The sequence below is a fragment of the Rana temporaria genome, chromosome 1 (assembly GCF_905171775.1).
Source record: "Rana temporaria chromosome 1, aRanTem1.1, whole genome shotgun sequence".
Classification (NCBI taxonomy): Eukaryota; Metazoa; Chordata; class Amphibia; order Anura; family Ranidae; genus Rana; species Rana temporaria.
In genome coordinates this window covers 444673018-444700316 of record NC_053489.1, presented here as the reverse complement: position 1 = coordinate 444700316, position 27299 = coordinate 444673018, and the positions used below count along the sequence as shown (strand labels likewise).

The 27299-nt window shown below is 44.0% G+C and overlaps 1 protein-coding gene across 4 annotated transcripts in view; it reads left to right on the top strand.

The window, feature by feature from the left end:
• Positions 1-27299, top strand: part of PDE4C (phosphodiesterase 4C) — a 368145-nt gene that overhangs the window by 283003 nt on the left and 57843 nt on the right. For 3 of the 4 annotated variants that reach the window (XM_040326959.1, XM_040326973.1, XM_040326966.1), the window contains exon 7: positions 24638-24731. In XM_040326959.1, the coding sequence (XP_040182893.1) occupies positions 24638-24731 (94 nt within the window). Of the gene's footprint in view, positions 1-17613; positions 17878-24637; positions 24732-27299 lie in introns of those variants that run through there. The other variant, XM_040326979.1, reaches the window with a different exon arrangement.

The window sequence follows — 27299 nt, the reverse complement described above, 5'->3', positions numbered from 1 at the left end:
TACATATAAATTTAGAACAATATAAAACATCCATAATAACCTTGGTTAGAGAGAGAAGCAAAGGAAATGGAGGGTGCGGGGTGATAGAAATGGTGATAGAAATGAATAAATTCCAGAAATCTTACGTAGGACTTTTATATAAAAATGGTACTACAGCGCTAATTAAATATTTAAAAAAATGTCATTAACAAAATTACCAAATAATAAACGCAGCAATAAGGTGATGTATGTCAAACAAAATAGTGCAAAAATTATATAATATATATTGCGCTGAATATTAACTAAGATAATGTGAAAACCAAATAATACGTGATTCAATATGTACACAAATCCACAAACAAAAAGAAAAGACAATTAGTCCAATTGTATGGATACACCAGTGTTTCTTCCGTGAACAACACCCTGTGTGATGATTGAGAGATGTGAGATCTAATCACACTATGTAGACATCTGTTTCATATGTGCAGCACTTCCTCCACACTGATACAGCTCATAGAAAAACAACAAGAGAAAAAGATCTTCATAGCGCAAATAGCATGAACAAATATGGGTAAATAATTTCTGATCAGGTCTCACTCACGAATCCGCCGAGTTTAAACAGCGTTTAAGGACAACCTAGCACCAATCCTTCAAATAAGCCGCTCAGCGTCTCTGATGCACTCTCCTCATTCGGATCTGCGATCCGTCCCGCTCGTAACTCCTCCCCCTGGGTGGGGGAGGAGTTACGAGCGGGACGGATCGCAGATCCGAATGAGGAGAGTGCATCAGAGACGCTGAGCGGCTTATTTGAAGGATTGGTGCTAGGTTGTCCTTAAACGCTGTTTAAACTCGGCGGATTCGTGAGTGAGACCTGATCAGAAATTATTTACCCATATTTGTTCATGCTATTTGCGCTATGAAGATCTTTTTCTCTTGTTGTTTTTCTATGAGCTGTATCAGTGTGGAGGAAGTGCTGCACATATGAAACAGATGTCTACATAGTGTGATTAGATCTCACATCTCTCAATCATCACACAGGGTGTTGTTCACGGAAGAAACACTGGTGTATCCATACAATTGGACTAATTTACGTAGGACTTTTGTTGTCAAAGTTTGTCAGATGAAAACTGAAAAAGTTTGTCCGATGGAGCGTACACACGGTTGGATTTTTTTGAAAACCTGCTAATTTTGAAGTTTGTTGTCAAAAAGTCTGATTGTGTGTATTGGCCTTAAGGGTCTTAGACAAATGCCCCGTACACGTGATCGGACAAATTCCGACAAGAAAACCGTGGATTTATTTACGGAATGTTGGCTCAAACTTGTGTTGCATACACACGATCACACCAAATTCCAACCAGCAAGAACGCTGAGAACGCTCGTCGTAGTGTTATACCTCATATAACACTACGACGAGCCGAGAAAAGCTTCCGAGCATGTGTCGACATGATTCCGAGCATGCGTAGGATTTTTCTCAGTCGGAATTGCATACAGACGATCGGAATTTCCGACAAAAACTTTTCCCATCTGAAAATTTGAGAACCAGCTCTAAAATTTTTCTTGGTGGAAAATCAGTTGGAGCCTACACACGGTCGGAATTTCCGACCAAACGCTCACATCAGACTTTTCTTGTCGGAATTTCTGATCGGGTGTACGCGGCATTATGCATTTATAAATTGCACAGTAGAGAGCATAAGTAAACTAAGTGGGCTGTAACTTTCTGCAAATAAAGATTATAATATACCTTTAGCGGAATAAAATTAAGTGGCAGGTCTGTAGGAACCTGTCACACTATTTACATCCTAAGGCACTAGAAAATGCCGGCATTTACAAGTGACATTCTGTAACCCATGTTGTCACCTAGTCTCCCAATTCTATCTACGCCTCGTAATTGCAAAGCCTGAGTGGGAAAAAAAATTCTCTGTGCTCTAAAACTGTCAGACATAGATAGCCTGTGGGAGGGAGCAAGCGATACAGTCAATTGCATGGGTTGCATGGTGTCACTCTTAAATGGCCAGCAGTTTCAAGTGCAGATTTCTGGTCAATCAGATAGCCTGAGAAGATATCACACGTGGTGCTATTTATCAAGGTACATGTGTTATACAGTATGGTTGTTTAATTTTTTTTGTTTTGGATAGAGTGGAGAGGGACTAGAACACCTGTCAGTTTTTATTGCTGTATGTGCCCCCATTAAGGAGATTTGTCCTCTATTTGTCCTGTTTACCATTATCATTGAAAGTCAAAGTAAAAGACAATCCCAAATTTTGGGTTTGCCACCGGCTCTCAGCTCCTCAAGCACTCACTGGAGCATCGAGCTGAGGGGGTGGGGGTGGCTGACTTAGGCTCTCAGCTGCCCATCAGGTATCTGGGTGGATCCCAACATTAAAGTCAGGATCTCTCCAGAGCCTAGACCAGTTGAGTGAGGTCAACCAAAAGAAAGGAGGGTGTCACTGTGTCCAGTACAGCTTCCATATTCTCTTCACTCAGTTTAATGCTTACGAGACCTCATTATCATCACTTGGCATTCCAAAGCCACCCTTGAAACACATGGACACACACATTATCAAATGTAATAAAACACTGCATGTTTTTTTTTTACACACACCACGGTAATTAGTACAACTAAAGGCAAAACTTTTTTTATTTAGTCAGAGTGGTGATGTGTTAAAACAACAATAAAAAAGCCATGATCAAATTCTGTGTACCTGTTAGGGAGAATCACTTTCTCCAGTTATCCTGATCAGTGTCACTGGTGATGAAAGTGATGGTAAATCCAAAGTTTTAATTAGTCACCAGAACAGGAACAGAAAGAAAATCTTCCAATGGGGACACTTATTTCTGTGACAGCTGCCCAAGAGGGGATCTCCTTATATATCCGCTCACTTCTTGTTCAGTTTACAGGATAGGAAGAAAAGGAAAAAATCACCCTAATAAAACATAATGGCAAAAAAAATAAAAAACACTGCAGCTTTCATAGCTTCCCTACGTTATCCAAAATTCAATAAAACATGTTGGCTTTTGGTATACTTGTAATGGACGATGATATCTCTGTTTTCATTATTATATGGTGTCATTACAGAGAAGGCCACAGATCAATCAATGGAAGAATGTGTTTCCTGTTGTGACACCTCTAGGGACCTTTCTTATACGTCATCATTTCATGGTTGAGGGGTTAACACACCCTTGGCCATGTATAATTGCAGGAAATATTTTGATCTTCCTTTTCATTTTGAAAACATTCCAGTAGCTATTTGTGTGTACAGTTTTACATTTTTAGGGTTCAGAAACACTATTATCTGATGCTTGTGCTATACAATTCTTAAAATTGTTGTCAGAATGCCAACATTTGAGAAACACAAATTTCATCCGCTTAACTGAAACCTAAAGACTTAAAAGTGTGTTATTGTTTCCTTCTAATATAAAGTCAAACTGTGGGTCCCAGACCATATAACAGACACATCCAAGGGTGGTGGAAAGCCAGCACTGCTCATCACCCTGAATATAACATCCCCACCGTTAAAGCGGGGGTTCACCCGAAAAAAAAATGTTAACATTAGATTGAGGCTAATTTTACTAAGCAGAATCGAGTTTTTTTAAAAATCAATGCAGTACTTACCGTCTTCGAGATGGATGTTCTCCGTGGCTTCTGGGTATGATCTTCGGAAATGGGCGTTCCTATTTGATTGACAGCCTTCCGACTGACGCATACAGCGCGTCACCAGTTGCCGAAAGAAGCCGGACGTCGGTGCGGCTCTATACGGCACCGACGTTCGGCTACTTTCGGGAACTCGTGACGCGCTGTATGCGACGGTCGGAAGAGCTGTCAATCAAATAGGAACGCCCAGTCCCGCAGCCCATACCCGGAAGACACGGAGAACATCTATCTCTAAAACGGTAAGTACTGCATTGATTTTTTTTAAAACACCCGATTCTGCTTAGTAAAATTAGCCTCAATCTAATGTTAAAAATGGATTATTTGGGTGAACCTCCACTTTAAGCAGAATGGTGGTAGATTCATGTTGTGAGGATGTTTTCACTCAGTGGTATCTGGGGGAAAAAACTCAGAATGGAACACATGTAGGTGCAGAAAAACACAGGACAATAGTAGAAAAAAAAGAAAGAAACTAATGCCAGGGTACAACAGACCTGAGGACTGGGTTAGAACGTAATCCCCTTCCCTCCCTCTTCCAGCAGCCCTTTAACTGGGTTGTTCTTGGAGGTGGGTCAGATTTCCTGATCATGTGATTGGCTGTCACAGTGGTTACATGATCAGAAGACCAGCCCATGGCTTCCGATCACAAACAGAGGCTGTGTGAATGGCTCCACTGAAAAAGACAGAGAATTTTGAAAAATCAAGCATGTGTTTCTTAATTTTTGTTATGAAATTTTGAAAATAAGTAATTTTTTCTTCACTGCTGTGCGCTGATGGGCACTGATAATCAGTACCCTGATTATCAGTAAAAACAATGTCCTGACAGGCTTGCCGGTTAACAGCTCTCTTTTCCTTCCAAGGACACAGCGTGGGAGAAAGGACTGCCGATAACCGTCAAGTCTGTTTACATGTGATCGAACACAGCTGATCACATGGTAAAGGGCTGCTGTGATTGCCCTTTACCCCGATCTGTGATCAGCTGTGTCTGGAGGATGCATCGGTCACAAAGCACACCTGATGTGAGCCGCAGGAAGCAGGGTTCTGGAAGGATATGTATGGACGCCCTCCCAGAACTAGACAACTGTGCTTTAGCAGGATAAATTCACCTTCAGGAACATGCTACATCCACTTTAACATGTTCATGTAACATGTTACCACTCCTGCAGCCACTCAGGGATCTGAGCACCTGGTGTGACAGCAGAGTTCTGAGAATCAATGAACTACAAGTACCGACATCCTTTGTGGCTTTTGGGTTGTAGTTCTCAATAAGCTACCACAGTGTTGTTGAGATCTGTGGTAGCTCATTGATTCTTCCTGTCAGTGTGAAACTGCCTGCCCGTACATTGTAGGCTGTTTTTTGCAATACGGCACTGCGTTACTTTAACTGACAATTGTGCAGTCGTGCGACACTGTACCCAAATTTTTGTCCTTTTTTTTACCCACACATAAACCTTTCTTTTGGTGGTATTCGATCACCTTTGGGAGTTTTATTTTTTGCCCTGTAAACTAAAAAATACCAACAATTTTGAAAAAAATTAGAAATTTTTTTACTAGTATTGGTGGCGATCAGCGACTTATGGCGGGGCTGCGATATTGCGGTGGACAAATCGGACACCTGACACTTTTGAGGGACCAGTGACACCAATACAGTGATCAGTGCTAAAAAAAATATGCAGTCACTGTACTAATAAGCTGGGAAGTGGTTAACATCAGGGGCGATCAAAGGGTTAACTGTGTGTCTAGGTTGTGCTTACTCACTGTTGGAGAGGTGCATTGACTAGGGGAAGACAAAGATCCATGTTCCTGCTTTGCAGAAACACAAGAATCAACGCCTTCCCTTCTGACAGAATGACAATCTGCCTTGTTTACATAGGTAGACTGCTGTTCTGCCTGTGTAATTGGTGGATCCCGGCAGACACCAAGTCCGCTGTACCTGCTGCTGGGCTCCCGCTGTGTATAATCGCTGCTGAGTCCATTTGTGCCATCTTGGCATTTCATGGCCTCCAAAACTGTAATAGGTAGTGAGGAGTGAAATCAACAATTTACGCCCTTAGAAAGCCTGAAAGCGGTGATTGGTTTCAGGGGGCATGTACACGGCTAGGCTCCCAAAGAGTCTCACACATGTGGTATCCCACAAGAGGCAGCAGAATGTCTTTTGGGGTGTCATTTCACATATACCCATGGCATGTTTGAGCAATATATCATTTAAGTGACAACTTTGTGTAAAGAAAAAAAAAGGGGGTGCTTTAGATTTTTTTTATTATTATTATTTATTTTGCTTTATTTTATTTTTACACTGTTCCTTTAATTTTTTCTTATCATTTTTATTGTTATCACAGGGAATGTAAATATCTCTTATGATAGCAACAGGTATTCTTTTGAAAAATGTTGGGTCTAGTAGACTCTAAATCTCGCCTCTGCCCTCAAAGCATCTGACCACACCAAGATCGGTATAATAAGAGGCTTTCCAAATTTCTCAATGGCGCTGTTCATTAAATGCTCATAGCTTTCGATTTCTTAAGCCATAGAGATGATTGGAGTCATTCTGGTCTCCGATCAGCTCTATGGTCAGCTGGCAGAACCACCAGCTGCATTCTCAGGTTCTCCAGTGGGACAGGAGAGCCTGAGAAAACCATCGAAGACGGCGGGAGGGGCGGGGACGTTCCCTCCCGCTGCTTGTAAACACAGTCTAGCAGAGAATTAGGATTGCTTTTACATAAAAGCCTACCGCCGGATGAAAAAAAAACAATACTAAAATGATAACCAAACCTGCAGGCATCATTCCGGTAAAACCACTTGAAGTCCAGCAACATACCAGTATGTCGCTGGTTCTTGATGGGCATATATTGTAATGTTTTTTTTTCCATGCAGCCTGTGGGTTAAATGATAAAAGAGAACCGATTACTCCATTCACATTGATTGATCAGTGATATGCCCACCATTAGAATACCGCCCTGCATCCACCCACTTCTAATGAAGTAAAAAGTAAAGTAAAAGTAAAGTAAAGTAAAAAGTACACAACAGATTCCTCCATTCACATCGATCGATGTGGATAAAAAAATCTCTGCCAAGAAAAGTTAATAAAAATATATGCCGAAGCATAGGGGCGATCCACCCCTATGTCCACCCCTGCTTCGGCACATATGCACTTTTTTAACTGTGGTGGTGAAATCACCTCCTACAGCGCTGGAGTCACAGATTTACGTATCACGAGAGCAAACCCTGTTGCTGTCAAAATAAATAAATCAGTGCTGCAGCTGAATGGTGTACCTGCAAAGCAAACAATGGTAACAATAAATCAAAGTATCAATAAAACAACTTAAAAAAAAAAAGAGTAAAAAATATATGCCGAAGTAGGGGCAATCCGCCCTATGCTTTGGTATATATGCTCTTTTTTTAATTGTGGTGGTGAAATCACTTCCTACAGTGCTGAAGTCACAAATTTACATATCGTAAGAGCAAAACCTGTTGCTGTCAAAATAAATAAACCCTTGCTGCAGCTGAATGGCATACCTGCAAAGCAAATAATGGTTAACAATAAAAAGCAGTAACAGTACAGTATAACAGTAGGACATACCTGCAAAGCAAACACAATAAAACACAGTAACAATAAAACATTATATTATAGCATAAATCACAGTAACAGTAAAGTAAATCAGTAGAATGACATAACTGCAAAGAAAAACACAATAAAACACAGTAACAATAAAACATTACAGTATAGCATAAAATATAGCAAAACAGCAGAAAAATAGAGAGAGAAGAACAATAAAACGACAACTATTTTGGCTTTTTCATTTTATATATTTTTTTTACACTTTTATTATAAATGAACATTCTAACTTGGGGTCTCTCAAAATGCAATAGCCATCTAACATTTTTTCGAGACCCTGTGTATAAGCGTTAACTCGGACTGTGCCGTGCTGTACCCTATTTGAATACTCCACTAGTGTGTGGTAGCGACGGAAACAGTCCCCCATGGGTGGGGGTATCAGAAAAGACAATCCGGAAAATGCCTCTCATGCAGTCAGCTCACTGCATCTGGGTTGTGAATTTGGGCCACAGCACCTGCTGGATACAGAAGGGCTGCGATGACCTCTTTCTGCAATATTAGAAAGGATCCAGTTTGTCCAGACACTTTGTATTAAGCGTTGTACAGAGTCAATTGGAATAAGTATTGTAAGGGGTTAGCTCGGTAGCGGGGTGTGTGACCCCCTGGATGGGTTCACTACACACTGAATTTATACAGAAAGGCAGTCGAAGACGGTTGAAAACAAAGATTTTGGTTTATTCATCCATCTTGCTGGAAACAAGTGCAAGCGTCCAAACAGCATAAACAAAATCAAACATAAAATAAACCCTGGCCACTTGGGGCGTCTACCTTCCACACAGGAACCTATGTATGGAGTCTGGCACAGCCTATTGCTGGGCAGACACTGCTGATCATACAGCAGAAAACAAAAGTCTTTTTGATTTTTATCACACAGAAAATCAATAGCACCGCACCTCTTCAGAAGTATTTCAGCCCACTGCTCTCCTTCACTCAGAAAGCCTCAGGATGCAGCAATCAGTAGTAATCCTCTGGATTACTTATAGAGGCCTTAATTGCCACATTCTGAACAGCTGAAGTTTTCCAATGCCCTTAAATCTTTCTGGCTACTTCTGCAGCCGACACCTAATAATAATTGGTGTATTGTCTAAAACAAGGCAGAAATGTATCTCCCGTCTGTGACAACACCCACAGATTTACCTGACTTCCTGTCACATACCCCCCTCTTGTTTCAACCCTAGGGTTGGGACACATGTTGCCAGGCAGGCATGCACTTGGGACAACCCATCTGCATTCCCCATTTTAGCACCGGGGCGATGCGTTACCACAAAACTAAATTCCTGGAGGGCCAGGAACCACCTATTTATTCTTCTATTGGTCTCTTTGTTGTGTGCCATCCACTTCAATGGGGCATGATCCGTCACCAGTTCAAACTGTCTACCCACGAGGTAGTACCGGAGAGAATCCAAAGCCCATTTCACCGCCAAACATTCTTTCTCAATGGTGGCATAATTCTCCTCATGGCCTTAACTTTTGGCTGAGGTACATAACAGGGTGTTCCTCCCCCTTGATAATCTGGGACAGTACAGCTCCTAACCCCACATTTGACCCATCTGTCTGAACCACAAAGTCCCGTGAAAAATCAGGCGAATTTAAAACTGGCTGACTACATAAGGCCTGTTTTAAAGCCTGAAAAGCTGTTTCGGGAGTCCATTTGGTCATTACAGACTCCTTCCCTTTGGTCAAGTTGGTCAGGGGAGCAGCTTGTGAGGCAAAATGGGGGATAAAGCGGCGATAATACCCAGCGATCCCCAAAAATGCACAAACCTGTTTCTTGTTGGTGGGACGTGGCCAATTCTGAATAGCCTCAACTTTGTTTATTTGGGGCTTGATTAGACCTCTTCCAATGGTATATACCCCAGATACTTCGCCTCTTCTAGCCCAAGGGTACATTTTTTTGGATTGGCTGTAAACCCGGCTTTCCAGATGGAATCCAACACAGCCTGAACTTTTGGTAAGTGTGAGTCCCAATCCTCACTATGGATGACAACGTCATCGAGGTATGCAGCAGCAAAGGCTCGATGAGGCCAAAGGGTCTCATCCATGGTGCGTTGAAATGTGGCGGGAGCATTCTGTAACCCAAAAGGCATTCACCGATATTGGAAAGATCCGTCTGGAGTTACAAATGCTGTTATTTGTCTGGCCGACTCCGAGAGAGAATTTGCCAATAACCCTTGGTCAGGTCTAAACGTCGTCATGTACCGGGCAGTGCCTAGGCGATCAATTAGTTCATCTATGCGGGGCATAGGATAGGTGTCAAACTTAGTGATGATTCAGGCGGCGAAAGTCATTACAAAACCACCAACTTCCATCTGGTTTGGGTACTAAGACAATGGGACTGGACAAATCACTATTTGACTCTTCTATCACCCCCAACTCAAACATTTTTTTTACTTCCTGGCGAATTGCCTCTCGCCGGGCTTCTGGAATTCTATAAGGCTTCAACTTGACCTTATCCCCTGGTGTGGTGATAATGTCATGTTCAACTCCGGAGACCCAACCTGGCAGGTCTGAAAACTTCTCCTTATTACGGAGCACAAATTCTTTAACCTCCTGTTGCTGAGTTTTGGATAGAGTCTCCGCTATCCCAACTTCAGGGACAGCCAGGTTAAATGGAGCAGAAAATCGGGTAGTCTTAGCGACCAAGGACTCTCTATCCTTCCAAGGTTTCAGCAAGTTCACGTGATAGAGCTGCTCAGGTTTTCGTCTTCCCGGTTGGCTAATTTTATAATTCACCACCCCCATTTTCTCCAACACTTCATAGGGACCTTGCCATTTGGCTAGGAATTTACTTTCGACCGTGGGGACCAACACCAACACCCTATCACCAGGTGCAAAGGAACAGACCTGGGCCCCACGATTGTAAATCCTTTGTTGAGCCAATTGGGCTTGGGCTAAATGTTCCTTCACAATCGGCATCACTTGGGCAATTCTATCTTGTATTTGGGCCACATGTTCAATCACACTTCGATGAGGGGAACTCTCACTCTCCCATGTTTCCCTGGCAATGTCCAGTAGGCCCCGGGGGTGCCTCCCATACGGTAGCTCAAATGGAGAACCCTGTGGACGATTGGGGAACCTCTCTTATGGCAAACATCAGATAAGGGAGCAGATAATCCCAATTCTTTCCGTCTTTATCCACCACCTTCCTCAACATTTGTTTTAAGGTTTTATTAAACCTTTCCACTAACCCGTCTGTTTGAGGGTGATATACTGATGTACGTAATTGGGTCACTTTCAGGAATTTACAAAGTTCTTTGGTCACCCTAGACATAAACGGGGTGCCCTGGTCAGTTAGGACCTCCTTAGGAAGACCCACATGGCTGAAAACCTGAAATAACTATTTGGCAATGTTTTTAGCAGAGGTGTTTCGGAGAGGAATCGCTTCTGGGTAACGGGTGGCATAGTCCATTATTACCAAGATGTGCTGGTGCCCTCTAGTGGACTTCAGTAAGGGGCCAACCAAGTCCATGGCGATCCTCTCAAAAGGGACCTCGATAATGGGCAGGGGTACCAACGGACTGCGGAAATGTGGCATGGGTGCAGTAATCTGACACACTGGACAGGAAGAGCAGTACAATTCCACTTCTTTAGTGATCCCAGGCCAATAAAACCACTGGGTGATCCTCTCCCGGGTTTTTTCTGCTCCCAAATGTCCCCCAAGAATGTGCCCATGGGCAAGTTCCAAAACCATCTTGCGATACGGTTTAGGCACTACTAGTTGCTCAATGGTGTCCTCTATCCTCTGTGACACTCTATATAACAGGTCCCTTTCAATAATGAAGGGAGGGCAACCCTCTCGTCAGGGTTAACTAACTTCCCATCTATCTTCACTACATTCTCCCGGGCTCTTAGCAATGTGGGGTCCCTCAATTGCTCAGTGATAAAGTTTTCTCTGTACACCTTGAGGTCATCAAACCCTATCGGCTGCTGTTCCTCTTCTGAGGTAGCAGGCTCCTCCCTAGGGACTGGTGTTTCCCCCTGCTAAGACTGAGAATGGAAACTCAGGAGAATCCTCACAGTTAGAGGTTTCTGGAGTAGATGGCTCAGGCTCAGAAGAACCACCTACTGGGGAATCTGGGCAGTCCCAGAGTTCCCAGAATTTGGGGAAATCCCTTCCCACAATGGCGTCATGTGGCAGTTTGGGAACTAAACCCACCTGGTGATACAAGTTACCGAGGGAGGTTTCAAAGGAAACCGTAGTCACCGGATATTCTCGAGTGTCCCCATGTACACAAACTACAGCCATTTTCCTAGGATGTAAGGTTTTTCCCACCACTAGATCACTTTTCACTAAGGTGACCAGGCTACCTGAATCCAACAATACCACAACATATTTACCATCTAAGCACATTCTACATAAAGGTTTCTCATTTTCCTTTACTGCAGTGTATGTGGTTGCAAAAAGGGACTGTCGTCTCTCTGTCAGAAAGTCACACTGCATGGGTTCATCACCCGCTGGGCAAACCGCTGCTACATGTCCCTCTTCCCGGCAACGGTAACAAATCAACCTTCTGGTCCTCTCCTGTGGGATGGGTCTTCCAGGCCGCTCTCGCCAAACATTAGCAGTAGTCCCGATAATTCCTCTAGTTGCTCCTTGGTCCCTCTCTCCACCCCCATCCCTTGATGCAGTCTTACCTATAGGTGGGGAGGGTCTGGTCTTGGGGTGAAAAGTCTGTGCGTCTCTGGTGGAAGAGGACAAATTCTCTGTGGTTAGGTACCTTTCGACCAGGTCTACAAGTTTGTCTGCGGTTTCCAGACCACCATGGTTCACCCATTTCTGCAGGGTGTTAGGAAGAGACCTAAGAAATTTGTCCATGACTACTCGCTCCAAAATTTTGGTCCGGACAGAGTTTCTGGCTGCAGCCATTTCCTAGCCAAAGGGATGAGGTCACATACATCTGCGACCGAGGTGGCTTCCTCAGCTGATAAAAGTGACAAGTGCTTTTGCGCTAATATAGATCCTTAATATGCAATACCTTAAACAAAATATATACAGTGCAGCAAAAACTAGTGGTGTTTACAATACACAAAACAGAAATCAAAAGTGGATGTGATTCTGCGCAACGTATCTCACAAAATAGTGACACAAAAATATGACCACATGTGAACCAAAAAAGAAAAAAGTGATAAGTGATAAATGTAATAAATATATATAATAAGAGAGCTATCACACTCAAACATGCATAAATCCAACAAAGAAGTGCAATAAAGTCCAATAAATGAACCAATCCAGCAAGAATTGCTGGATAAGTGATGTGCAAAAATAATCCCAAGATCAATAATACAGTGAATGCTGCCAGATAGGAATGCTTGATATTGCTGAATTCAATAAATGAAATAATAATGACAAGCAGATGATACACCGAATCCTTCCCTGGGCTCACTAGCCTCTTACCTCCAGGCAGATGTAAATAGGCATCCAATATATCCCACACTAGCAGCCCTTTATGTATTATTCCAATCCGTCCGCCCCTTCAGCTGGTACCGCGTCTCCTTCACAAATCCACACAGCACTCAGCCCCAAATGTAAAAAAGAGAGAACAGAAGGAGGGACTCCAATGGTGAAGTACAGTAAACCAGGGGAATTTATTGAAGGAAAAGACCTGTGCTTACATTAACAAAGTTAAAAAAGTGCAGCAGTAATAAAAACGAGCGGCATTCCACAGCGCCGGCTTACGTCACTCCAGGTGTACGTCCGTCCAATCCCTACGCGTTACGACAAAGTTTCCCCAGACGAAGACACGTGATCCAGTGTCGTAACGCGTAGGGATTGGACGGACGTACACTTATCACTTTTTTCTTTTTTGGTTCACATGTGGTCATATTTTTGTGTCACTATTTTGTGAGATACGTTGCGCAGAATCACATCCACTTTTGATTCCTCAGCTGATAACTCCAATTGTGGACCCGCTGAGCACGGACATCCAGGGTTACACCAAAACGTGCCAATATTTCCTCTTTTAACTGATCATAGTTTTTCGTCTGCCAGCTCCAAATCAAAATATGCCTTTTGGGCTTCTCCAGATAATAGGGGGCCACTAGTCCAGCCCACTGTTCTTTAGGCCAACTCTCTCTTTCCGCTGCTCTCTCAGAAACATCTCAGCGTCCTCATCTGCAGTCATCTTTGGCAATAAGTGTCTTACCTGAAAAGTCGGTATATTACTGGCCTGACTCCCAGCCTCGGTCTGCTGTCTCTGAAGCTGTGTCACGATGGCCTCCATTTGCTGCTGGTGCCTCTGTTCCAAGCCTGCAATGCTCTCTCAGTGAGCTGCAAGGCTCTCTTGGTGAACCTGTTGTTGAGCTGCCATGCTCTCTTGGTGAGCCCGTTGTTGAGCTGCCATGCTCTCTTGGTGAGCCTGTTGTCGAGCTGCGTGAGCCTGTTGTTGAGCTGCAAGGCTCCGCTGCAAACCTGCATTTGTCTGCTGTTGATTTGCATTTGCTAAAGCCAGCTGTTTCAGTATCTCCTCCATTTTGGGTTTACTTTAACTGCCCGCATTCTCCATCATGTGTAAGGGGTTAGCTCGGTAGCGGGGTGTGTGACCCCCTGGATGGGTTCACTACACACTGAATTTATACAGAAAGGCAGTCGAAGACAGTTGAAAACAAAGATTTTGGTTTATTCTTCCATCTTGCTGGAAACAAGTGCAAGCGTCAAACAGCATAAACGAAATCAAACATAAATAAACCCTGGCCACTTGGGGCGTCTACCTTTCACACAGGAACCTATCTATGGAGTCTGGCACATCCTATTGCTTGGGCAGACACTGCTGATCATACAGCAGAAAACAAAAGTCTTTTTGATTGTTATCACACAGAAAATCAATAGCACCTCACCTCTTCAGAAGTATTTCAGCCCACTGCTCTCCTTCACTCAGAAAGCCTCAGGATGCAGCAATCAGTAGTAATCCTCTGGATTACTTATAGAGGCCTTAATTGCCTCATTCTGAACAGCTGAAGTTTTCCAACGCCCATAAATCTTTCTGGCTACTTCTGCAGCCGACACCTAATAATAATTGGTGTATTGTCTAAACAAGGCAGAAATGTATCTGCCGTCTGTGACAACACCCACAGATTTACCTGACTTCCTGTCACAGTATACATACACATTTTATTTTATACCAGCATCACGGGCAACTAAGTACAGCCCCATTATCTGGTCGTTGAAGTCTACCCCTCCCATTTTACGGTTGTAGTGGTGGCTTTTCAACAACACCAGTCGCTGTAGTAATTTGGACTGACGTATCTGGGTGAATGGAAGACAGAACGAAAACATTCCGTTTATCCTTCCATCTCACTGCAAGTAACTCACTGGACCTCAAGCAGGCTCTCTCTCCCAGACTAAGTTGGGACCGTTTGGGGAAGCGCCGACGATTGCATGGTGCCACATGCACCAATTCATGATTGATGGAAGTGTCTAAAAAGTGGCATGCTTGAATAAAAATTGTCCACGTATAAAATGGTACCCCTTACCAAATAAGGTCACACCAAAAAAAACAGTCCCAAAAAATCTTGCCGCCGCTCCTGATGTAGTCTAGGCAATTGGGGGGCTCCAAGCTGCTATCTTTTTCCTCGTAAAACAGAAAACTCCATGTATAGCCTGTTGCCCTGTCACAGAGCTTATACAGCTTGACCCCATATCTGGCAACTATTTTGTCTTTTTCATTTTATATATATATTTTTTACACTTTTATTGTAAATGAACATTCCAACTTGGGGTCTCTCAAAATGCAATAGCCATCTAACATTTTTTTGAGACCCTTTGTGAAAGAGTTCACTAGGACTGTGCCTTGCTGTACCCTATTTGAATACTCCACTAGTGTGTGGTAGCGACGGAAACAGTCCCCCCATGAAGAGTCCAGGTACGCCAGGACAGGAGGGACAAAAATAGCGGGTGTCACACCTATATCTGTGCTTGCTACAGACACGGCATCTTTTTTGAGGTGCTTGTTGGGTGGGGGGTACCAGAAAAGACATCCGGAAAATTGTTTGAAAACAAGATGACCAGAAAATGTAATCATCGTCATTATTTATCGGGAATAAATAAGGCTGCAAAGTGGTTTACGAGGGGCCAAATTTTATGGAGCCGATCATAGCCAGGGTCACTCAGTTCATTGTCATTGAAATGCATGAACCACAATATCTGCTTGTATTTAGCCCTGGATATGGCAGAAGAAAACACGGGCATATGGTGAATTGGGTAAGTGGACCAATATGACTGCAACTCACTTTTTAGTAATGCCCATGAAAGGTCCTAAATTTGGGAACCGTTATAGGTTTCCAGCCAAATTGTCTGGCAAGGGGATTTTGGGCGATGAATTGAACAGTGTGTAAATTGCTTTGGGCCACAATAGATCTGTACAGATCTTCCGTGAATAACAACTCAAAAAATTCAAAGGGCGTTAAATCTGCTGTTTCCACCTGAATTCCGGGTTGGCCAGTAAATGGGTGAAGTACGGGCGCTGCAGAATCTGTGGGTTGCAAATCAGGACGTGCACTATGGGCTCTACGGGCCTGTGTTCGAACTCTTGGCGACTGTAGGGCACCATTTGTGCTAGCCACTGCACTTATGGGACTGGCAACATCACCAAGTGATCTGCAGTTCAGGTTTGTCTACGACCAGGGTGTACTTGACCACTGGTGCTTGCCAGTTCACCAGAAGGTAGAGCGGCACTCGTACTGACACTCGGCTGCATACCAGTATGATGCAGTTGTTGCACTTCAGGAACAGAAAAACATGGTCCGGTATGCCTGACCTTAGCAGGGACTACTACTCCATCGTCAGAGCTTATCTGTCAGGGTGCCTCTCACTACAGGTTCAAATACTGAGCCTGAATCTGAAAGTGAAGACTCCCCTGCTCTCATCTGTCATGCTCAGCATCCTGTAGGCCTCTTCACTACTGTACCTTTGGTTTGACATTTTGCCAATAAATTAATAGGTAACTAGTGCGACTCACAGGTTAAGGAAGCACCTGGCTGTCAGAGGATTGTTTGAACTGCTACAAAAAAAAAATGAACTGCTAGTGCTAGCAGGGATCAGACCTGACTCTGCTAAACGCTGCGGTTTTGTGTGATGTGTTTTGGAAGTGACAGTGATCTTCTGATACTGCACTTGGGTGGGGCTAAATGCAGGTGCTGGCAGGTGTCTGGGCTGATCCTGCTAACGCTGCATTTTTCACATTCTCATGTGTGGGAGAACTTGTCAGATGTTATCATGCTGATAACAAAAAAAACAGTAGCAGAAAGACACAGAGATATGGAGAGAGATAAGTAAACACTACAGATGGATGTGCCCAGGTCTGATTTCATGAATGGGATTTACAACCACTTTAAAGCAGAGCTCCACCCAAAAGTGGAAGCTTTGCTTATCTGCCACCCCCAGTGCCACATTTGGCACCTTTCGGGGGGAGTGGGTTCCTGTTTTTGACAGGTACCCATCCCCACTTCCGAGAGATCTCACCGCTGCGAGAACACTCTGAAGATCTGCCCCCCACCGACTTCACAGCCAGATTCCCTTACTATAAATGGCGGCGTCAGCACCCGAAACATTGGCTTGGGTGCCCACATTGTTGGATTCCAGGACAGGTAAGTGAGCCTTTTCCCCCAGTGCTGGGACAAGGTCATTGAGTGCCCAGGGCAAGGATGCCAAAAACTGTGACCTCCACCCTTAGGGCGCTCGCTCATCCCTGCAATAAACCATTGCGCCCAGGGCAGCTGCCCCTCCCTTTTCCTGTGCAAGACTCCTTACGGAGACAACGCACACTCAGGTCCACTGAGCCTAAAGGCTAGGTGGACCCAACTCATCATGGTCAGCCAAAACCACCCAAGGAGTGCTAGGAAAGGGGCTCTCTCCATGAGGGAAGCTATGGACAACACATCCTCCCCCTACACTAGACCTACAATCCAAGTGAGAATACACAAAGTACATGTGATTAATTAAAGCAGGAAAAAAAATGGTGCCAGTGCTTGATTTTGTTTTGCCCATTAGGTATAATGATACTGAGGTGACCACTCCTCCTGTTTCCATATTAACTGTTCTACGACTACTATATTCAGTCAGACAATTGTGGGGTAGCCCAGAGAATTGTTTTGGTTTGTATGTTCCCATAGAGCCTGTAGTCATTTCCCGCGCTGTACAGGTGACCTGTCCCGTACGTACATCTCGTCATCCCCACACGTCTGAGGTACACCTAGCTGGGGTCAGGTGCTCGATTTTCCCGCCCCCTATATTTTCGCGATTCCATGTGCCGCATCATACGCCGAAGCCCCGCCCCTTCTCTCGTCTCACACTTGATGACTTGCACTACTCCGGTAGCCAGCCGCATTGGCCACACCTCTATTTCTCATTGGCTAGCCATTCACCTTGCAATGGCTCGCATCTTTTCCCCTTGCCTAGCCTCCTGCTCTGTTATTGGCCCGCACGCTGCCCCCTGATTGGCTAGCTGTCCCAGTGCGGCGTGTTGTTGTTGGGGAAGCAGTGAAGGGATTCCCGTTCCCCGCATGTTCCCCGGGCCTCCCTGGGCGCCTCCTTGGACTCCAATGGGGGCGTTTAGCGGCTTAGGGCGCCGAGCACGGGGGAAGCCCTAGCGCTTGTCTGCATGCTGGAAATAGGAGGATGGGCTGCTCTCTGTGGGCCAAGGTGAGCGCTGTGTGTAGAGGGATGGAGAGGGAGGAGGAGTGTGTGATGGATGAGAAGATGGTGGGGAGGAGGATGAGCTCTGCAATGGTCCTGGTGATAGAGTTAGGGACAGGTGTATGCAGGAGCCGTGATCACAACCATAGGGACTTTCTGATGTCATGTCATTCAACTTCTTGTAAGTCAATCAGGACCTGTCATTACACAAATCACCTACATGTGTCATTTCCTTCACCTGTGATCCATACTGACAGTGCCAGACATCACAGATCATTGATGGCCCCCCATTACACAAATCGCCTACATGTGTCATTTCCTTCACCTGTGATCCATACTGACAGTGCCAGACATTGCAGATCATTGATGCCCCCCCCCCCCCCCCCCCCCCATTAAACAAATCACCTACATGTGTCATTTCCTTCACCTGTGATCCATACTGACAGTGCCCAGACATCACAGATCATTGATGGCCCCCCATTACACAAATCGCCTACATGTGTCATTTCCTTCACCTGTGATCCATACTGACAGTGCCAGACATTGCAGATCATTGATGATCCCCCCCATTACACAAATCACCTACATGTGTAATTTCCTTCACCTGTGATCCATACTGACAGTGCCAGACATCACAGATCATTGATGCCCCCCCATTACACAAACCACCTACATGTGTCAATTCCTTCACCTGTGATCCACACTGACAGTGCCAGACATCACAGATCATTGATGGGCCCCCCATTACACAAATCACCTACATGTGTCAATTCCTTCACCTGTGATCCACACTGACAGTGGCAGACATCACAGATCATTGATGGCCCCCCATTACACAAATCACCTACATGTGTCATTTCCTTCACCTGTGATCCATACTGACAGTACCAGACATCACAGATCATTGATGACCCCCCCCATTACACAAATCACCTACATGAGAAGATGGTGGGGAGGAGGATGAGCTCTGCAATGGTCCTGGTGATAGAGTTAGGACAGGTGTATGCAGGAGCCGGGATCACAACCATAGGACTTTCTGATGTCATGTCATTCAACTTCTTGTAAGTCAATCAGGACCTGTCATTACACAAATCACCTACATGTGTCATTTCGTTCACCTGTGATCCATACTGACAGTGCCAGCCATCACAGATCATTGATGCCCCCCCCCCCCCATTAAACAAATCACCTACATGTGTCATTTCCTTCACCCGTGATCCATACTGACAGTGCCAGACATCATTGATGGGCCCCCCATTACACAAATCACCTACATGTGTCATTTCCTTCACCTGTGATCCATACTGACAGTGCCAGCCATCACAGATCATTGATGGGCCCCCCATTACACAAATCACCTACATGTGTAATTTCCTTCACCTGTGATCCATACTGACAGTGCCAGGCATCACAGATCATTGATGGCCCCCCATTACACAAATCGCCTACATGTGTCATTCCTTCACCTGTGATCCATACTGACAGTACCAGACATCACAGATCATTGATGGGCCCCCCATTACACAAATCACCTACATGTGTCATTTATCTCACCTGTGATCCATACTGACAGTACCAGACATCACAGATCATTGATGGGCCCCCCATTACACAAATCACCTACATGTGTCATTTATCTCACCTGTGATCCATACTGACAGTGCCAGACATCACAGATCATTGATGAGCCCCCATTACACAAATCACCTACATGAGTCATTTCCTTCACCTGTGATCCATACTGACAGTGCCAGACATCACAGATCATTGATGGGGGGCCCCCATTACACAAATCACCTACATGTGTCATTTCCTTCACCTGTGATCCATACTGACAGTACCAGACATCACAGATCATTGATGGGCCCCCCATTACACAAATCACCTACATGTGTCATTTATCTCACCTGTGATCCATACTGACAGTGCCAGACATCACAGATCATTGATGAGCCCCCATTACACAAATCACCTACATGTGTCATTTCCTTCACCTGTGATCCATACTGACAGTGCCAGACATCACAGATCATTGAGGGGGGCCCCCATTACACAAATCACCTACATGTGTCATTTCCTTCACATGTGATCCATACTGACAGTGCCAGCCATCACAGATCATTGATGACCCCCCCCCATTACACAAATCACCTACATGTGTCATTTCCTTCACCTGTGATCCATACTGACAGTGCCAGCCATCACAGATCATTGATGGGCCCCCCATTACACAAATCACCTACATGTGTCATTTATCTCACCTGTGGTCCATAAAGACATCTGACCTATAGGACAGTGGCAGGCATCACAAATCATTGATGAATCCCCCCATTAAAACAAATCGCCTATATGTGTCATTTATCTCACCTGTGATCCATAAAGCCATCTGACTTTTAGGACAGTGTCAGACATTACACATCACTGGTGACACCCCCCCCCCCCCCCCTACATTCGCCCAGCACTGGATTTTTTTCTATACTTCATAGCTGTCCTTTACCAGGCTGTGTACAGACCACATGTCCTCAGTTTTCAGGAGATATGGGACATCTGGAAGAAACAACAACACTTCTTCTTGGGGAGCGCTTGAGATTTTTGTGAAACATTAGCAATGCCTAGCACACACAATGAGAACATTTGATAAAGAATACTGCTTTTGAAGCGATTGTACGATAATCTTATCATTAGTACAGTTTTGGAGAGCCGATCACGACAGTACATCCAAAATTATCCAAAGGGACAAACACAAAAATGTTTCTCATATGATACCAGAATTAATTATTTTCATTTAATCAGTACAGTATTAGTCCAAAATAATTTAGAAGACCAAGACCATGCAGGCTCGGAAACAAAAGAATACATTACAATACAACACGTTACATCGCTTCCAAGTTGTATTCCGTCGTATGAGAATTTTCGTAACTTTAGTAATCTCTTTATTTTCAATATGAGACTAGCATGCAAAAAAACAAAAACGAACAATCATTGATCGATATTCTCATCGTGTGTACTAGGCTTAAGAATGTTTCTTCAAAGATCTACTGGTAGTTAAATTTAAAGCCAAACTCTAGACGCAATAATCAAAAAAAAACACCCTTGCTGTGAGACCCCACACTGCAAGGGTTAAATGCTTGCTAAGTCTAGGGGGTTGCAGAAAAGACAGTATTACTTACCTTCTCATCACTTCAGCAGCCACTCTTGATCCATGTGACCATCCACTGCAGCCACCTGTCTCCGGCATGTACAATATAGGAACTGTAGCCCTGCTCTGTATGTGATGATGCAGACACTGGAATTCAGGGAGAGGAGATCAGAGAGTTAGGTAAGTAATGCAACCCCCAGACCAAGCATTTAACCCTTGCATTTGGGGGTCTTCTGCAAGGGTATTTTGTTGTGCCCAGAGGTGGGCTTTATGATCAGCATACACTTTTTTCATTTTATAACATCAGCATAGTAATAACTTATATTGGCTTGGCCAGAAATTTTAATTAAAGCGGTGGTTCACCCTCCATAACAACTTTTTAGCATAAAATTCGGCATAGTAGCGCGAGCTACAGTATGCCTGTCTTTATTTTTTTTATCCCCGTACTCACTGTGCACTCGTAGATACAAGATTACGACTCCCCGCGGGGAATGGGCGTTCCTATGGAGAGGGAAGGTGATTGACGGCCGGCTCTGGCACGTCACGCTCCCCGAAGACAGCCGGAACAGGTCTCGGCTCTTCACGGCGCCTGCGCACAGACTATGCGTAGGCGCCGTGAAGCGCCAAGTCCCTATTTCGGCTATTTCCGGAGAAGCGTGACGTGCCAGAGCCGGCCGTCAATCACCTTCTCTCTCCATAGAAACGCCAATTCCCCGCTGGGAGTCGTAATCTTTTATCTACAAGTGCACAGTGAGTACTGGGATAAAAAAATAAAGACAGGCATACTGTAGCTCGCGCTACTATGCCGAATTTTATGCTAGAGGGAATTTTTTTTTTTTTTATCAATAGGGTGAACCCCCGCTTTAAATTAATTAAATTTGTAAGGACTACATATCCCATGGTACCTTGCCATCTGCAGGCACTGATTCCTTATCTGACCACACCTCCTAAAACTCAGCACCTCTGTAGTTTTGAAGGCAAGTTCTGTGAAGTGTGTGACACAACAGTGTCTGCTCACAGGGCATAGTGATTGTGTCACAGATTCAGAGAAAGAAATTGGTGGGGGATCTTCACCAAAAAAAAAGTAAAAAAACTTCCACATCGTTCAGCTTAATAGACGTCTGCTAGAAATATTTTAAATACAGCGTGGAAAGGAATATATGATTTTACATTTTGACCATTGATGCACTTTAACTAGGCTTGCTTTGTTGTATACCAGTATCTACCACTTGGTATATTAGTCTTTTAGGATGGCTTCCTCCAGAGGTTGGTAGGGCTCATTTGCACTTGCTGCAGACCCTGCTGCTCCTCTTAAAAGTAATGTACGGTGGATCCCTTTTCAGAGGGCATTTGACAGGTGGCTGGGAAGCAATGTGGTGCCTCCATGCAGCCATTTTATCCATGTAAGCCACACCACATCCACATGCATTGGTTGCAGTCCAGCCCCATTTATGGCAGTACCACCCCAAATACGCAACAGGCGGTGTCATTTTTGCCGCAGCATGTGCTCAACCTGCTGTGTTAGGTTAGAGGGGAGGCTTATACAACCACAGCTCAACTAACTGCCTATTTTTACCACCCCCAGCCACAAGTGTAAACAAGGTTTTAGGCATTCCACGAGCAATGTCTGCCTCTCAGATCAGCTACCACTGACAGAGGTTCTCTTTATGCTGTTAAGGGGGGATTCTTTCCTTTGACCATCACACTTATGTACCATTTGCTGTAGATTTCATACATTTTAGCAGGTTATTTCAAGGGCTCCTCCAAATAGGTTGAGATAGGCTGATCTATTACATCTCCTGCATAAATGGGCACCTTTCTAGACATATTTCTCAAAAAATATCTATAAGGGCACATTATACACCTATGTTTATAATGTGAACTTGACGAAAAGCACATTCATAAAGTACACATTTATTATTGTGGTGAATGTGACCGTGAAAAGGAGGATGCATATATTTGCTGCTATAGTGAGGCTACCAACTGTGCTGACCGGAGCTCTCCATAGCATGCCAAGTCGCTCTAATGTGAACGAGGGCTTACTCCTGAAAGATGCTAAATGCCTGGCTTTTTAATGCTGAATTGATGGTGCCAATAGTTTAGGTCACTAACCCTGAAGAGAGCACGCAGAGCAGGTGTTTATAACTGAAAAATGTGAAGGGGTATGAATACCTTTTCAAGACACTGTATATTACATTATGAAATTACTAATTCTCAGATTTAATTAAATTTAGGTACAGCAACAGTCTCTTTTTTGGCCACAATTACATATTTCACATGTGTATCAATATTTTTATGCAAGTCTTGAATGATTTTAGAGTATCAGATTTAAATGTTTCATAGCTCAGGGCTGTTAATTTGTTATGGACTAATACAGCTTGTTTATTTAATATCTATTGAATATTGGTTGTACATTTAGTGTAAGGTTACTTTATGGGTATTGTTTACTTTTGCATTATATTTTTTGCTTGTTGTTGCTTTTAGTTAGCTCCCAGAAAGATGCATGAGGATTTGTTTTACCTCCTATCACTGACTTTTAAGCTGGTCTTTAAAATGAACCTGTGGCCAAGCTATGGAAATGAGCTTAAAAAATGACCCAAGCTGATCACTGTAGACATAGGCATTGTGGAGTAATTAATTTTCAAAATTCATAGCAGAGCACTGATATTGTTCAAACTCTCCCAGCAGCTTAGCCTGCTCATCCTCCCCAGTAGTGATTTACCTTGTAATCTCCAATGTAAACACTAAGCAGGTGAGAAAAAAAAAAAATATATATATACATTGGGCCGGATTCAGAGAGAACTTACGCCGACGTATCTATTGATACGCCGCGTAAGTCCACGGATGCCCAGTCGTATCTATGCGCCTAATTCTTAAAAGAAGATACGCCTGAATTTCGGCCTCATCCGACTGACGTAAGTCTCCTACGCCATCGTATCTTGGGCGCATATTTACGCTGGCCGCAAGGGGCGCTTCCATTGATTTACACGTCGAATATGTAAATGACCTAGATACGCCGATTCACGAACGTACTTACGCCTGTCGCTGTAATCTACGCCGTTTACGTAAGGCGTACGTCCGGCGTAAAGTTATCCCACATAAAGCAGGGGTAAGTCATGTTAGGGTATGGACGTCGGAACAGCCTTTGGATTTTACGTTGTTTGCGTACGTCGTACGTGAATGGGGCTGGGCGTAGGTTACGTTCACGTCGAAGGCATTGAGCCGTCGTATCTTGGGGAGTATATGCAACGTGATTCTGAGCATGCGCCGTTCGTTCGGCCCTTCATTTACATGGGGTCACGCTTCATTGTAATACATCACGCCCACTGCCTGCCTACTTTGAATTAGGCGGGCTTACGCCGGCCCATTTACGATATGCCGTTGTAACTTAGGGAGCAAGTGCTTTGTGAATACTGGCCTTGCCTCTCTGTTACGTCGGCGTAGCGCATATGAGATGCGCTACGCCCGCTCTAAGATACGCCGAGCTACCTGAATCTGGCCCTGTATATCGCACCGTCTCAGTGATAAATATATAAAACCCATAAAGCCTGTAAGAAAAGCCATGTCAGCAGTAGCTTTGGTTTGTTTATAGCGTGTTACTGATGTGCTTTTTTTTTTTCCCTGCAGTTTAAGAGGATGTTAAATAGAGAACTGACGCACTTGTCTGAAACAAGCCGGTCGGGAAATCAGGTGTCTGAATATATATCTAGTACCTTCTTAGGTAAGCATTTTGATGTCACAATTATGATTTCTATTATCATTTTCTGATTATCAGCACTGATGTACCAACAAGCAAAGTCCTTAAAAATGAAGTATATTTAAAGTGATTGTACAGGCTGAAAGAATCTTACCTTCATGCTGAGCCACGGCTTTATGTGTCTTTTGGACGCTTGGAGCAGGACTTGGGAGCGAGCACGCACTAGTGCCCCCATAGCAAGCGGCTTGCGATTGGGGGCAATGGTCATGGGGGAGGAGCCAGGAGCGCCAGCAAAGGAACCCAAGAAGGAGTGGATCAGGGCTGCTTTGTTCAAAACCACTGCACAGAGCAGGTAAGTTTGACATGTTTATGGTTTTGTTTTTTTAATTAAAGGTGAACCTTTAATAAGACTTAAGCTAAACCCCAGGCATAAAATCTTCATTCAAATATTTTCCTGAACAGTCTCAAAGAATATAAATAAATCACTTTGTGTGCAACAAATGCCTTGGATATAAGGAGAAACTAAAGTCCACTGTGCTTGCCGCCCTATTAGCAGAGCATAACCAGTAAGCTCTTTTGCTGTCCCCTGACATCTTCACCTTGCCTTCTCTGGGGTTCAGCATCATTGATCATCTTGATAGGATGAATGTGCACAGGAGTTAAGTCATCCTGGCACCAAGGCCATGCTGGGAATATACACTGAGCTCGCTGAGAAGAGCATGTGGAAAGAGTGATGCTTTTATTTCAAAGCGTACAAGAAGAGTTTCCTTCTCCAAAAAAAGCCTACCTGCCAGCATTGTTGGCAGGTAGACTGCGCATAGCACCTGGATAGAGCAATGCTGGAGTTGGGACCACTAAAGGCTGGAGTTGGGACCACTAAAGGCTACGTACAGAAAACCACAGGGCACATGTGCAGAATAAATAGGACCTTGCGGGGACACTTTCTAAAGCAAGGCTGTGCACTCAAGGGCGTAGGGGCATGTCCTAAAGATATCTGATATTAAATGTAGAGGTTTTCGAATGACCTTCATATCTCCCAGATTTGAATATTATCGGAAATCTGTGAGTAGAGGATGTAAGAATATTCCAAACACAAAAGTGATTTACAGACAACTATTTTAATTTGATGCTTTTTTATTAAGGTTTTTGCATTTTTCACAGAAAAATAAACAAAAAACAATGGGTACATTCAAACAATACCCATTACATCCTTCCCTTCACCTTCAAAACAGCCGCAAACTGACAAATCACTGTTAAGTATAAAGCATTCACGGGTCCCTTTATATAACACATAGGCCCCATACACACGATAGAATCCATCCGCTGAAAAAATCCCAGCGAATGGGTTTCAGGCGGATAGATCCTATGGTGGTGTACACTCCAGCGGATCTGTTTCCGCGGATATTTCTCCTCTGGGATGGATTCCAGCAGATCGAATATTCGCTGACATACTAAACAAATCTATCTGCTGGAATCCATCCCAACGGATGGATCCGCTGGTCTGTACAGACTCACCGGATCCATCCGTCCAAAAGGATCCCCCGCATGCGTCGTAATGAATCGACGCATGCGTGGAATTCCTTATATGACAGCGTCGCGCACGTCGCCGCGTCATAATCGCGGCGACGGTGCGACATGTCATCGCCAGAGGATTTCAGCGCGGATTTCAATGCAATGGTGAGTAAACTCCATCGCAGAGAAATCCGCTGAAATCCTCGAGAGGATTTATCCGTGCAAACGGTCCGCTGGACCGTATTCGCGGATAAATCCTCTCGTGTGTATGGCGCCTTAGAGTAACGATCATTACATCCTGACAGTGTCTAAAGCTCAACAAAAAGCATGTCGTACAAAAAATGCACAAGTGGTATATACTTTTACCACTAGAGTGCTGATATGAAATCAACAGTGTGCCCTGTCCTTGGTTGACGGCTAAGCCAACCTTTGGAAATAATAAAAAAAAATTAAATGTCCCTGCCCTAATCACATGCTAACCCTATGTATCATTTTGTTTGAATCAAACCATATGTGTGTGTTTTCTGCATATATTTTAATTGGTTTGAGGGAGAAAACCAGAGCACCCCAGAGAAAACTTAGGCAATACAGACTCAAATGCAAAAGCTCAGTTGAACCTTTAGCTGCAAGACCTGACAAGTCATCAAGTTTAAAATGTTTGTTACCCTAAAAAGAAATAAAATGGATCCTGTTCCCTTAAAGCATGTTATACAGCACAGTGCTTGGAATCTAGGAGCCAGCTAAAAATGTTAGGAGCCAGAAAACGCACCCCGTCCCGACGAGCTTGCGCGCAGAAGCGAACACATACATGAGTAGCGCCCGCATATGTAAACGGTGTTCTAGCACTAGACCTCCTCTGTAACTCAAAACATGCAACCTGTAGATTTTTTTTAAACGTCGCCTATGAAGATTTTAAAGGGTAAAAGTTTGTCGGCATTCCACGAGCGGACGCAATTTTGAAGCGTGACATGTTGGGTATGAATTTACTCGGCGTAACATTATCTTTCATAATATTAAAAAAAATGTGGATAACTTTACTGTTGTCTTATTTTTTAATTAAAAAAAGTGTAATTTTTTTCC